Source organism: Scleropages formosus, chromosome 18, assembly GCF_900964775.1.
Source record: "Scleropages formosus chromosome 18, fSclFor1.1, whole genome shotgun sequence".
Classification (NCBI taxonomy): domain Eukaryota; kingdom Metazoa; phylum Chordata; class Actinopteri; order Osteoglossiformes; family Osteoglossidae; genus Scleropages; species Scleropages formosus.
This window is the reverse complement of record NC_041823.1, coordinates 17,371,268-17,384,712: the sequence shown is the minus strand read 5'-3', so window position 1 is coordinate 17,384,712 and position 13,445 is coordinate 17,371,268. Positions and strand designations below refer to the sequence as shown.

Genomic DNA, 13,445 nt, shown 5'->3' with positions numbered 1-13,445 from the left:
GGGTTTTCCATGCCTAAATAAAGTTTTGGAAATTTTTAATGCCCAAGGAATTTTTGAAAAGTTATGAAATATTTCTCCATTAGGTTTCTAGGCACTTAGAATTCTATTTCAGTGTAATTGTTCAAAGGGTGTAATATGACAATTGGATTATGCACATGCATACAACCAGTGCCCTTAGTTATGGCAGCCCACTACACAGTAACTGGTAATGTCACATATTCTTCCATGAATGTACTTCTAAAAATGGTCAGTTATGTTAAACTGGTTGTAATCATGGTTAAGCAATGAAAATCCAGTAAATGCATCCTTCAAACTGTACAGTATATTTTTTTACACTTTATGCATAGAAGTAGTAGCCTTAAGTCACATAGAAGGGGGTGAAAGGCCTACATGGTTGAACAGAATGAGATCTAAACCCCTCAGCAGCTTCATCAGTTAATTTTTATAGAGTGCTCTTCTCATGCAGTCACACAGCACTTTAACACAAGCATAAAGCAAAAACATCAGAACAAAGAAGATGGTTTACTGACTATTGTAATACAATGCTTTTATAGAGCTATAAGTATGCCTACTGGGCATGGAGGAAGGGAACAAAAACTCCCAACTGAAAGTCAAGGGAGGAAAAAAAACCTCTGGGGGTCCAAGGGCCAGTGGTTGCCCACCCCTCCTGGGCATTCTAGATTAAATAACAGTTCTAAGCCAGTTTATGAGTAATAATGATATTGTTGCTGTATGGTAGCTTGATTTTCCCAGTTCAGCATGGTACGTCTCGTCCATCATGGCAGTTGGTCATCATCTTCAGTCGGCACGGGAGGTGCGTCGGTGACTGCCGGCCAGCCTCCTCAGGTCTTATTATAGGGAGACAATGCTCAACAAGAAAAAAATAGTAATTGGTAAATTAAGTTAGTTTGCATTGGTATAGAGGTGGGAAAACCAGTCACAGCCAAGTGGAATTACATTTTGAGATGAAATGCCTGAATAAACATGTAAGTCTTTAGTCTGCATTTGAAGACAGAGACAGCTGGGGCATTTCTGACAGTAACTGGTAGACTGTTCCACAGTTTAGGTGCTTTATAGCTAAAGGTGCAACCGCCTACTGAGGTCTTATTGATTACAGGTGCTTTAAGGTAACCCGCATCTAATGAACGAAGATATCGTCCTGGGATGTAAGAATCAATAGTTTCACAAAGGTAAGCCAGAGCAATGCATGTACTGCCTTATAGGTCAAAAGAAGGATTTTATAATTGACTTCTTCATACCCGGTCCTGATGCTTAGCAACACCCCTGCAGTTAAGACCGTTAACAAGCGGCTGTAGCAGATTTATTCAAGACTGATGACAAACTGCTGTGGTTTTCTGGATACTTGGTGAGTTTGCATTATTCCTACACCTCCATTGAAGACGGTCTTAATCCAAGAGCTCTAGGAGGTCTCGTTTTTGGTTAATTCCTCATTTGCCCTGAGATGATCAACGATGAATGTAATCTTTCCTTCCGTTTCCACAGACTCCTTGCTCGTAGAGAACGTGTCTCACTGTTGGGCTGTTCCTGAAACACCTTCGCAGCTTGAGAAACAGATTTAGGGCGTGCTGTGTCGTGCAGCAGGGTGAAAACAATCTCCTTTGGGTCCGAACACCCTGAAATTACCTTGAAGGACTCTGGCAAAGAAATAAAACCAAGTCAGTGGCAGGAGGAAATAGGCTCAGAGAGAGAGAGAGAGAGAGAGAGAGGAAAAAAAAAAAAAAGGAACTCATGTTACTTGTTTTGTGGGGTTGTATCTGTCAACCCTTGCTGGTGAGCTTCATCTTCCAGCCTTTTCCCCACTGTAGTTTCTCCTTGTTTAGATCATGTCATTTTTTTTGACAATGCCCTTCTTTCTGCAACAAATTACTTTTTGTTAGCAGCACATCTTTAAATGAGGTGCAGGTATCATGGGTGTTGGGGACCTGTGTCTCCAGCGGTAGCCTAGACCCCCCCCCCCCCCCCCCCCCCCCCTTATGTGTCTGTCATTCCACTGAGCACCACTGATTGTATTTTCTTCCCTCCCTGGAACCACCAAATTTATCCACCAGCCTTTCAGGATCGCTAACTGCAGTCTTACGAAATGATGACTCACTTAGAAATTTTGGTCATTTCTGCTCAGATTAATTTGTCACTCGTCCACCTACACGTGTCCTTCTGGTTTATTTCAGATTCCTTTGTGGTCTTTCACATGGGTGTGTAAATACCGCGTCCAGTCGTTTCTGTAACGAAAACGGGCTTCTCATCCGCTCTTTTCGGAGAACGAAACATACGTTTGCTGCAGAAATATGCAGAACTTACATCTTTTTGCCAGCTGTCATTTGTCAGTAAGTCAAAACCACAAAGATACTTCCTTTATGATGTTCTTGTACCACCTCTGCTTGGTGAGATATGGTTGCAAAAGAGGAGATTTCTCAGTAAACGCTCTCTGGAATCAATGCTTCGTTGCACGCCGGATTAATCTGCATTGTATAAAAGTAAGATCGTGGTAAAATTATGCCTCTCTCAGTGAAGCAGGGGATTCTTGCAGACTGTGATGGGTCCTGAGAAGGTCTACTGCTGCAGGCTTTGAGAACTCTTGTTGGAGCCGCTCAGGCGGAGCTGTGTCGCAAGGGGGCCTTGTGGGCTTTGGCTTCACTGCTGCGGAATGAGCCCAGGTGTTCGATCAGGCGCGGGAGCGGGAAACGCGGCGTTCGGCCCACGTGCGCGTCTGCTTGAGGTAGCCAACTGCCGCCGCCGCCTTGCCCTGTGCAGGAAGCGGATGGCTCTGCTGCTTTCGTTTCTCTGAAGAGAAGCGTCGAGAAGACCCAGAAAGGTACGGTGTCTCTTCTGCTCTTCCGCGGTGCTGTGCTGCGTATCGTTGACAAACGTGACATATCTTCCATTTGGACGCTTGCATTGCGTGTTTTTGCCGGTACTGGGCTAAGGTGGAACTTGTGCGGGTCTTTGAGAAGCTCAACTCAGCCTGATGTGCTGTAGTCTTCGTACGGTCTCCGGCGGATTCGTTGCCGCCCGGCAGTCCGTGTTGCGTGCAGCGGGAACCTGATATGTAAATTCTAAAGCTATATGAAGGGTTTTCGAGTGCTTTTCAACACCTAATTTTATACTCGTTTACTTGTTCCGCACAAACTTGTATCAATATATATTTCTGGTCGAAAAAGGAGCTGGCGCTAGTTTGCAGAGGACTATGAATAAACAAGTAAGACAGAACAGGAAATGGTTTTCTGATGCAAGGTGGATAGAAGAGCATCACCCCCATTGCGAAGGGCTGTTCCGGCGCTGCCGCTGTTTCTGTAATCCCCCGATACCCCCCGAAACGACTCTTTGCTCGTTTCTCCTCCATCTTCTACACTTCTTCGTTGGGGAAAAAATGCATTCAGGAGTAAGAACTTTTCCACACCAGTTAAGAGTTTTTAAAACTGCCATTGCTACACGGTGCAAATGATGCAGGGTATCTGTTCTTTTTAAGGGCTTCTGGTCAAATGTGTCGGAAAACGACATCTGTAAAAGTGATGCTCAACTAACGATTTGCAAATGCTTACATTATATTCTTTGTATACACACACACTGTCTGAAACCGCTTGTCCCGAGGGAGGGTAACGGCAACGCAGGGCTGGAGGGGGAGGGGACGGGGAGGGGACGCACCCAGGACCCGACGCCAGTCTATGGCAAGGCACCCGACTCGAACCCCAGACCCACCGGAGAGCAGGCCCCGGCCAAACCTGCTGCACCACAGCGCCCTCCCTACTATTCTTTGTATATTGCTTCCAAATTCAAGGGTTGAAATGAAAGAGAAACTTGCACGTGACATAGATCGACCAGCTATTAAACAAAATCCCGTTTTCTAATAAGATTGTTCAACGGAATAAGTGCAATGCTTCTGTTAGACCGCGGTCTATCGCGTTATGAAGTCGTAGCTCAGGCTGAGTATTAAGCTTTACGCTGTGTTTAAACAAAACATACTTTTGGTCCAACTCACGCAACTCCATAAAGGGGGTGTTCTGGGTCTTCTGCGGCCACAGCGCTTGCTGCATCTCTGGCAGCCATCCATCCAACGGTTGTTTTCCTGCAACATGTTCGCGTAAAGAACTGACAATATAGTATTTCTCGAGAGATTAAACTTTCCTGGAACAGGATCTCCTAAAATCTGCAACCCACCCTATCCTCTTTCTACCAGTTCGCACGTTTCTCACACCGCTGGGCTATAATATCCTTTTTTGTGCCTATTTATTTTTCCTCTCTTGCTCCAACGTCTGTTTCGCACCAGTATTACAATATCTCTGCAGCCTCTGGCAGGAATGAGGTCACGTACTACGACAAAGGCCTGTCGATAAGAACATACAGTAGATGTCTATCTCGCGGCCTGCACCAGGAACCGTTCGGATGTCACCGAGCGCTGCAGGCTCATCGGCTCCCCTCTTGCCGCACGCTCCTCCGTGTGTGTGTCTGCGAGTGTGAGAGGGACAGGAACAGATGAGCAGCCTGTGTGTGTGTGTCATTATACATACTTGTGCGCTGAGGAAATACCACGTCACCCATTGTAAGTCAAGTCACAAAAGGGCCTGTGTCAGGAATGCTGTCCCATACGAGCAAGCGGAGGGTGGGAGAGACAATGGGAGCCAGAGAAAGAAGACAAACCAGACAAGCCAGTTTGCATCGCTGCAAAGATGCATCACTTGAAAGATGCATGGGTAGTGTGTTATGAGCATGGAGAAGGACAAAACAGTCCCGTGCGAGGAAGACGGGCGCTTTGGATGAAGGAGCTTTAGAAAGAAGGACCTACGCTGAGGTACCGTGTCCTTATTTCGGTTTGATCCAGCTGCCGATCGCCAGCTGTAGGGGAAAGGGTGTTGGCTGTCCTTAAAATCACAACAGATGTTTCTGTAAGGCAACACTCACGAATAACCCTTATGAAGAAAAGCAATAGCTGCAGTATTTGTCATTATTTCACTTTGGAATACATGTTCTAGAGCCTGCAACATTTTATTTAAATTTGAATGTCATCAATGGGAAAAAATATTCTTGTCGTTTTTGTTTTTTGGCAAGTTTAACTTGCCCCTTCTGTGATTATGTGTGAGTGAATGAGGGTGTGACTGACTTGCGATGGACTGGCATTCCTTCCAGGGTGTACCCTGCCTTGTGTCCTGTACTTGGGGATAGGTTCAGGACCACCACAACCCTACACTGAACAAGCAGCTATTTATAGTAAAAAGGGGAAATTATTATTATTATTATTATTATTATTATTATTATTATTATTATTAACCACTGTACTCTCTATCCTTAATAGCAACATCATTTCTTTATTTAATTTTTAATTCTAAATTATTATTATTGGATTGCAGATAAAACAGATGTGGGCGATGTGATGATTCTTCAAAGTGTCTGGGTGGTGTGAGAGAACGTGGGTTCTCCCCATGTCCGCGTGGCTTTGCTCCCTGTGCTCTGGTTTCTTCCCACAGTCTAAAGACATGCAGACCAGGTGGATGGTGATGCTAAATTGCCTATAGTGTGTGAATGGGTTTGTGGGTGTGTGTGGCTACCACGCAACGGACTGGTGTACCTCCCCCCAGCTTTGCGGCCCTGATCAGTACAAGCGGTTTTTGAAAAGGGATGAATGGATGATACAGACGTGACAGGTGCCGTATCAAAGACTAGAGTTTGCACTGATTGCGTGTCATGTTTCCTAATTTCTGCTTTTATATACAGTATATTTGGGGCTACTGAATACCATATTAAAACATGTCTGATTGAATCCTACTTGATTGACTATCTCCTTTAAAGAACATGTAAAATGTTATGTGTGTGGGTAAAACACTTGCCCATGTCTGCATCAGAAAGAACTTGTCACAAGTAAAAGCTTACATTCTGTACAGTATTAAGATTTGTGCCTCATCTGCCCATAATATTTTCGCTGTGGAGAGCAGTCTGCAGTGAAACAGGTTTCAATGTAAACTGTTTGTTTTTTCCTCTTTCTGGATTGTAGTTTGTTGTGTTTTTCCAGTTCCCCTGAATGTTAAGTCCTCTGAACTTAGATGTGTAGTTTCGTGAGAAACCTGACTGACTGAACGAGTGTCTAGGCGAGTTATGAAATGTGGTGCTGTATAAAACTGCACGGAGATCCATTGATTCCACTGCGTATCTACTGTTTATTAAAAGATTACTTGGCTCAGGCTTCTCATCTTACAAGTCAGAACTATCACTGTATGGTACAGGCTTGTTTTTTTTACACATTCTGTTAGAAATAGAAAGTTCTAGAATCTTTTTTTTTTGCCTTAGAACGTTTTTATAAATGTCATTCCATCCATGTCCCATTTCAGTCCTAAAATCGTCTTCTGTATTTTTCCTCCACCCTTGAGTCCCATGCTTCCTCCCACTCTCGTTCTCTCTCTCTCTTTCTGTTTCACTCACTCTTTCTGTTTGTGTGTTCTTTCAGCCTTGGGCCTCTTGGTAACAAAAGCTTTGATTCTCTGGAAGCTCAGCAGTTTGTCCTGCAGAGTCATATAAGAGTGACCTAGCAGTCTCTGCTGCAGCACTGCTGAGAACTGAGGCCGTCCGCAGAAGGAAATTTTAAAAAAACCAAACTCTTTTGCAGGGTTTACGAGCCAGCAGACTCATCGTGACTCAAATGGAAAAATAAACTCGAAGTCGACGACGACGGCGGCGCAACGGCAGTAAACAGCAACAACTCAGGGAATCCATCATCGCACCGCTGACAGCTGCAGACGCAAAAAAAGAAACGTGGAAATACTGCAGTCGTGTGGAATACGACCCCCTCGGCAATGTAGAAGGGCCTGCGAGCAAGACCGCAAGGGCGCGGTACTGTGGTGAATCTCAATAAGACAAGAAGCCAACATTTTGTTTTTAAATCAAACTTTTCACTGCCTTCCACCGTGTCTTTTTCCTGCTGTGTTCCGAACAGAAAGGAGACGTTATCATTCCGTCTTTGCACGTCACGGGACTAAACTGAACTATATTTTGCCCTCAACTTCTCTTGGTTTAAGGACCTTTAGTGTTTCATTTTAAGAAGAATTTCGTGCAGAAACTGAATTTGTTCTAACAACTGGTTATGAAAATGCTTTGATCGCTTTACAGCGTGGTTTCCTCTGTAACTCCTCTGTACTTTTGCGCGAGCAGCCCTGATTGTATCTCAACAGCTGGAGAAAACCGTGTTGAGTGCTTTATAAAGTATGGAGAACGATAGAGTACCAAGACTTGAAAGTCTGACTTATGCAGCTAAATCATTTGCTTTTTAATAATTTTTATTCACTTCAGTTAATGTTACTCTCGACGTATTTATCTCCAAGTTTAGACTGGTAAAGATGGACTTGTCTGTGGCTACAGTGGGCAGCAGTGCTGAGACTGATGTTGGAGCTGAACACAAAGCACAAAGTGTTCCCTCAACCGCCCACCATAACTCTACAGTGGGACAGCAGAGCTCTGCTCCTGTAAGGTTTAAAATTCGCACCGCTCAGGAGCGTGCCCTCCTCAAACAAGCTGGAAGCCAGCAGGGCCAGAATGAACTGCACAAACTTAGCATCTTGCGTGAAGGCAAGAGCGTTAACGCTAAAGGTGAGGAGTGCCAAATGAAGCAAGCGGAGAATCCTACGGTAAAGGGGGCTGACGAGGTTTCCGTGGTGTCCGCCACAGATGTGAATGACACTCTGACCGGAATCAAACCTAATTCTAGGAGTAATAAGCTTGAGACTCAGAACCAGGACAAATTAACAGAAATCCCCAAACCGGTCAATGGAAAAACAAAACCTGATTCCAGAACGAGCCAATTGCAGTCAGACTCCAGAGGCTCCAGCAGCCACACTGGCTATTCTGAAAACTGGGCAGTGTATAGAGGCAGGCCACAGTGGAGAAGGGTAAATGCACCAAGCAGGAGTAAAAGCTTGGACTGGAGAGAAGAGTCAAGAACAGATGCAGGGAAACTTCAGGTGCAGAACTTCTTGGAAAGTCACGTTGGCCGAAGGGCAGAGAGCTTGGAGAGAGGAGGAAGGAGTGTGGTGGATAGAGCTGCATCCGCTGTAGAAAAAATGAATCCCACACCTAACGCTGTGATGTCCATGGTCAAGATGTACAACTCATCTGACAGAGCAGAAGAGAAAACGTTACTGGGAGAATGCTCAGATGTGAATGCGGGTCCTGAAATCCAACCATTAAGAAGCAACAGCAGTTTGTCTGTGAAAAAAGGAAACAGTTGCCAGTCCCTTCCATCTCGATTAAAATCAAATCAAGGTGGAGCAAGTGAGGACAGATATGCCTGGAAATGTAATCCTTATGATCCTGTCAGTAATCCAAGACTCAAGTTTGGCTCAGGGACAACAGAACCTTCAAATAGCGCAAGAACAGCTGGAGGGGTGTTTGCTAACCAGTCCATTTTGAATAGGATTGAGAAGTTATATGGGTCAAGTAATTCAGACGCAGGTTTAAACAACAATGAAGCTAAGAAAAATTGTGATGGTGCAAGGGACTGCGAAATTGATAACAGGCAGCACCTTTGGCACAGTGACACTTGGAGGAAGTCTGTTCATGATGTTCAGTGGAGGAGCATGACACACAAAGGTCAGAATGGTGGCACTTTTCCAAGGAGATCTTCTGAAGGGAACAATTTTAAGAGCAATTTTGGGACTACTTTTAGAGGCTTCGGTAATGAGAAGGGCGAACAAAAGCTGCCCATCTCTACCCAAGGAAACTTTTCAGTATTTGAACAATCAAAGGAAGCATCTAGTGCAGAGTGCAGGACTTCATTAAGAGACATAGAGGGTGATGTTCGCAAACAACCTCAACTTACATCAGACACAACTCGTAACAGAATTTCTATGCCAGAGCAACAAAGATCCCTGAGAGCCGAGCCTGGGAACAGTCATGCTGTTCTACTCAGGGATCCATCGCTGCCATCCAATCTTGTAAGGGATAAGGAAGACAGAGGGAGAGAAGTGGAAAAAGAGGACAGGGAACAGGACTGCGAAATGCAAAGAGAGGAGAAGGAAGGCGATAAAGTGCAACGCATGGTACGGAATGGAGAAAAAGATACGGAGGCAGAGGAGTGGATGCAGGCAAAACCCCTAAAAGTTATTACTGACAATGACAGAAGCCCTACAGTGATATTTAGTGCAACCATGGACTCCCTGGTGTTGACATCCCCATCCATATCACAGGTGGCTTTTTCAACTGCAGGAAAAGTGAAGGAGGAGCCTAAGGAAGGTATGGAAGACCATCCAGATGGAAAAATGGAATGCATTCCACCATTAAGTAAATCATTAAGAAAGGAAGACAAAGATGTTTCTATGGAATGTGGTCCTGCGAAGGATCAGGAGACAAAGCTCAACTCTGCAAACTCTGGGGATAATCTCTCTTCAGACACTGTACGTAATAAGATACACAGATTTGAAGCACTTGCCCTAAGGAGCCAGGCATCCCAGCTTCCCTCACTATGGTCCAGGAGGGCCTTGTCTCTACAAGAACAGCCCAGGGATCTGGTTGGACAAATGATGAGAAAGAGTGGCTTACACAAACCCCTTGGTGGGGTAAAGGAGAAGGATGTTCAAGGGAAAGAAGTCATTCAAAAGAATGTCCTCCAGAAAGACGAAGGGGAGAGCAGATGGTTGCTAAGGTCTTTTTCAGTGGTTGATGCTGGGCAAAGCAGAGATGGCAGATATAAAGATTTCTGGGATAGTGACAACACTTTTAAAACACAGTCAAACCGCAGTGAAAAAACATCTCTTCAAACCACTATTACTCAGACGAGGCCACATGAGAGTTGGAAGAGCAATTCGGCTGAGTCAAGTTCTTTTACAGTCAGTCATCCAGATGTCAAAAAGGCAGTTATTTCACAAGAGATCTCCCATCCCTCAGAAATACACACCCCTTACCAGCAAACCAACTGCACAAACAGTGGCACTAGCGGTGTGGGTGAAGAAGACATCACCACCAGGAGTGTTCACGATTCAGCGAACACATCTTGCATTGGTATGGATAAGGCTGTTTGCAGCAGCTCAAATAATGACAAAGCTGGAGGCGCAAAGTCAAATTGTGCTTCGGAACGAGAGGCTCAAGTTTCAGAAAATGCTAAAAACCCTTCCGGCCCAGTTTCTTTGGCCAAACCGCTTCTGTCCAGTGCTGACGACACTGTGGGCGTCTTAAACCCATCAGGCTCGCAGTGCGAACCTAGTCGTGTTCTCTCCCAGCAGTCTAGCGGCTCCTCTAATAACCCTCAGCGACACGGTGACGCAGCACCTGTGGATAAAGACGGAAGCATCGGTTCCTTCGATGTCTGCACGGCAAGGTCGGGTTCGGAGGCAGAAGATTTGGAAGACGAAGATGACGATGATGATAACAGCACAGAGAAGGGCAACGATTCAAACTACGACTCTGACTCGGGAGAATCGTCTGTGACCATCACTAGTAACATGAGTCAGTGTGATCACAGGAGCTTCTCTGCCACGTAAGTATTGGCGCGGTGTGCCAATGATGTTCTTCGCTGAGGGACTGACTAGAGACGTGTCCTACCAGAGAATTAAGCAGTTAACTCACCCAAACTTGTGAAGGTAACTAGGGTGAAATAAGGAATAACCCGGTTGTGCTTAAACTGAGCTCAGGAACCGTTCACTTGGAGGTGTAAGCAGTTAGTAGCATGAGTGCTGTAGCAATGCAGCTGTACATCGTGCTTTTTATCGCCTCTCCTCCTTCAGTCTGGCTGATCTGTGTAATTTTGGAGGCGTGGAGTACGCGAGCCGAGATGACCTCGACGAGGACTCCGAGGATTGCGCGTCGCATCGAACAGCTTCTCTCAGTTCTGATATTTCCGCCTTCTCATCCGTGTCACTGCTCGCCACTGAGGAGCTGGATCGCCTCATCAGCGATGTGAGAAATTTGGGAGATGAGAGTTTGCAGGTGAAAACCTTTTTATTAATGGCCAGGAAGGCACTTTGCCTAGAGAAGCGACACATTAAAAGCAGAGAATTTGACATTTTACATTCGCACGCTCTTTTAAAAACACACCTGTCCCTCACACAACAGGTTTAATTTGGTAAATTCGATCTCTGTTCGGTAAATTTCCGTTGCGAGGGGACCAAATTAACCTCATTATGGCAAAAAGGTCCGCAAGCAAAAAAGATGGCTCCTAACGTATCTTTTAATGTTATGTCTTTTTTCTTTTTAGCTTCTCTTTATCTGCCTTTGCAGCCTTTCCAAATCCCTCTTGCAGTTTCAACTTTAAGAGACATTTCTATAATTGATGGTTATGATCGATGATTAGAATTTCAGAAATAAAGTTCACCGCCTACGTCTTTGTCCGGGCGAAGCATGTGGACGCTATGCCATCAGTGGCCCTGTAGTGTTACGAACAAATGGTTCTCATCTGATTGCTATATTAAGGCTTTATTTATGATAGTGGTCATTATTTCCAGGATAATTTAGATATTAATGCTGTAGATTTTGCCAGAATATAGCCAAACTGACACCACTGAGTGACAAAAAAAAAAAATTGTGTCTCTGTCCTAAACTGGCTCATACACACAGCAGAGTGTTTGTTTAAAAAAAAAAAAAAAAAAAAACTAATGTGCATGTAAAGTGACTGTGTAATGGGCCAAAATGCCAGTGTTAAAGAAGGGTGTATGTTTTCATAAGCTGTTACGTATGGGAGGGGTGTACCTGTAAAATACTGCAGTACTGTACTTTTTCCTTGAGCAGAAAGTACATGACATTTGCTGCTAAGCACTCAGTTTCTCCAGTGTTTTCATTGTCTCTTCACAGTCCTCCTTGTGCCATTTAATCATTGTTTCTATTAGAGCTATGAGGATGTGCAGGTGGTGGTTCTGCACAAGGAGGTGGGCTGTGGACTGGGCTTCACTGTGGCTGGTGGGATGGATCAGAACAAAGCCATTACTGTGAGTACTCCAGAACAAATCCGCACAACTGCGTAGCACCCATCCACATCTAACACAGTTCAGAGAAGATGCTCTTCTAACAAACTTTAAAGTTAACAGAATTCCTGATAAAGTTGTATTTTATATCCCACTACATATTAACATTTAAATTCCTTGAAGACATTGTAATTAGTAACATGAAACCTTTGTGAAGTGCCAGCAGAGGATGGATTACAGCAATAACGTTTCCTTTTTCATCCTTTTGTTTCAGAAGGTCAACAGGATTTGTCTGAAATTGTATAAGCCAGAAACTTTGCCACTTGTTTGTCCAATCCAGGTTCACAAGGTGTTCCCTGGTGGGCTGGCAGCCCAGGAGGGTTCCATCCAAGAGGGTGACGAGGTTTTGTCGATTAACGGCACAGCTTTGCAGAACTGTGCCCACTGGGAGGCACTGCGCACCCTGAGGAGGGCTCGGGCGAGAGGCATGGCTGTCGTGGTGCTCCAGAAAGGCACGGTCAAACAGCTACAGAAAGCCCAGGGCAACCATACAGTTGGAACATCTGATCTGGACAGTAAAGTAAATGAAGGTAATTTAAAAGCCTTGGAACCGTATTAATACTATTGTGATGGACTAGCGTCCTGTCCTGGGTGGTTCCCCTCCCCCTCCAGCCTAACACCCTGTGTTGCTGGGTTAGGCTCTGGCTCCCCGCAACCCCGTATGGGACAAGTGGTTTCAGATGGTGTGTGTGTGTGTGTGTGTGTGTGTGTGTGTGTGTGTGTGTGTGAACAGATGAGATTTGCGACAACCTTGTGAATCAGTGGTGGTCAGTGAAACTAACCCTTAGTGAAACTACCCATTTGCTTCTCCTCAACAGGCAGGATACTGCGAGTGATGCTGAATAAATCCAGCACAGACTTAGGCTTCAGTTTGGAAGGTGGACTGGACTCCAGTGTAGGAGACAGGTCCATTACTGTAAAAAAGGTTTTCCACGGTGAGAAATGGATGGCAGATGTCCCAGTAACTTCCGTGCTCACGCGTCTAGCCTATAATATGGAGCGCTCACGACCATGACGAATAATATCCCGCTCTCCCCATCGTCCTCTTTCAGGCGGCCCAGTGAGCGAGGTGTCATCGGGAGATGAGCTTTTGGAGATTGCGGGGCACAACCTGCATGGTTTACGGAGGCTGGAGGTGTGGAGCTTGATTAAGAAACTACCCCCTGGACCTGTGGAGGTGGTACTGAATCGCCCTTTTAAAGGGAAAAGGGAGAGAATGCAGAAGGCACCCCAGCTCTGAAATGAGCAATGTAAGAGTATGAAAAGTACAGAAGGACTGAACTTTACCACAGAGTTGAGCGGCGCTGACACAAACAATGAAAAGATGGAACCTATCAGTTATTTTTGGGAACGCTATGGAGAAATTAATATTGTATATTTTTTTAAGAAAAAATTACACAAAAGTATAACAAAAATTGTAAAATTATTATAAAATAACGTGACACTTCTTTCTATAACATCATGTTCTTTCGTCAAACAAAAAATTGCTTTATT

The 13,445-nt window shown here is 44.9% G+C and overlaps 1 protein-coding gene across 2 annotated transcripts; it reads left to right on the top strand.

Annotated features, from left to right (window-relative positions):
• Positions 1 to 2,007: 2,007 nt before the first annotated feature.
• On the top strand, positions 2,008 to 13,445 carry LOC108923879 (uncharacterized). Of its 2 annotated transcripts, none has more exons than XM_029245978.1 (7): positions 2,008 to 2,833; positions 6,614 to 10,471; positions 10,719 to 10,920; positions 11,817 to 11,915; positions 12,232 to 12,481; positions 12,770 to 12,886; positions 13,004 to 13,445. In XM_029245978.1, the coding sequence occupies exons 2-7, from the start codon at positions 7,341 to 7,343 to the stop codon at positions 13,189 to 13,191; spliced, it is 3,987 nt and encodes a 1,328-aa protein (XP_029101811.1). In that variant the 5' UTR covers positions 2,008 to 2,833; positions 6,614 to 7,340; the 3' UTR covers positions 13,192 to 13,445. The 2 variants fall into 2 exon arrangements, with proteins under 2 accessions (XP_029101811.1, XP_018590436.1); XM_018734920.2 differs by lacking the exon at positions 2,008 to 2,833 and adding an exon at positions 4,619 to 4,807.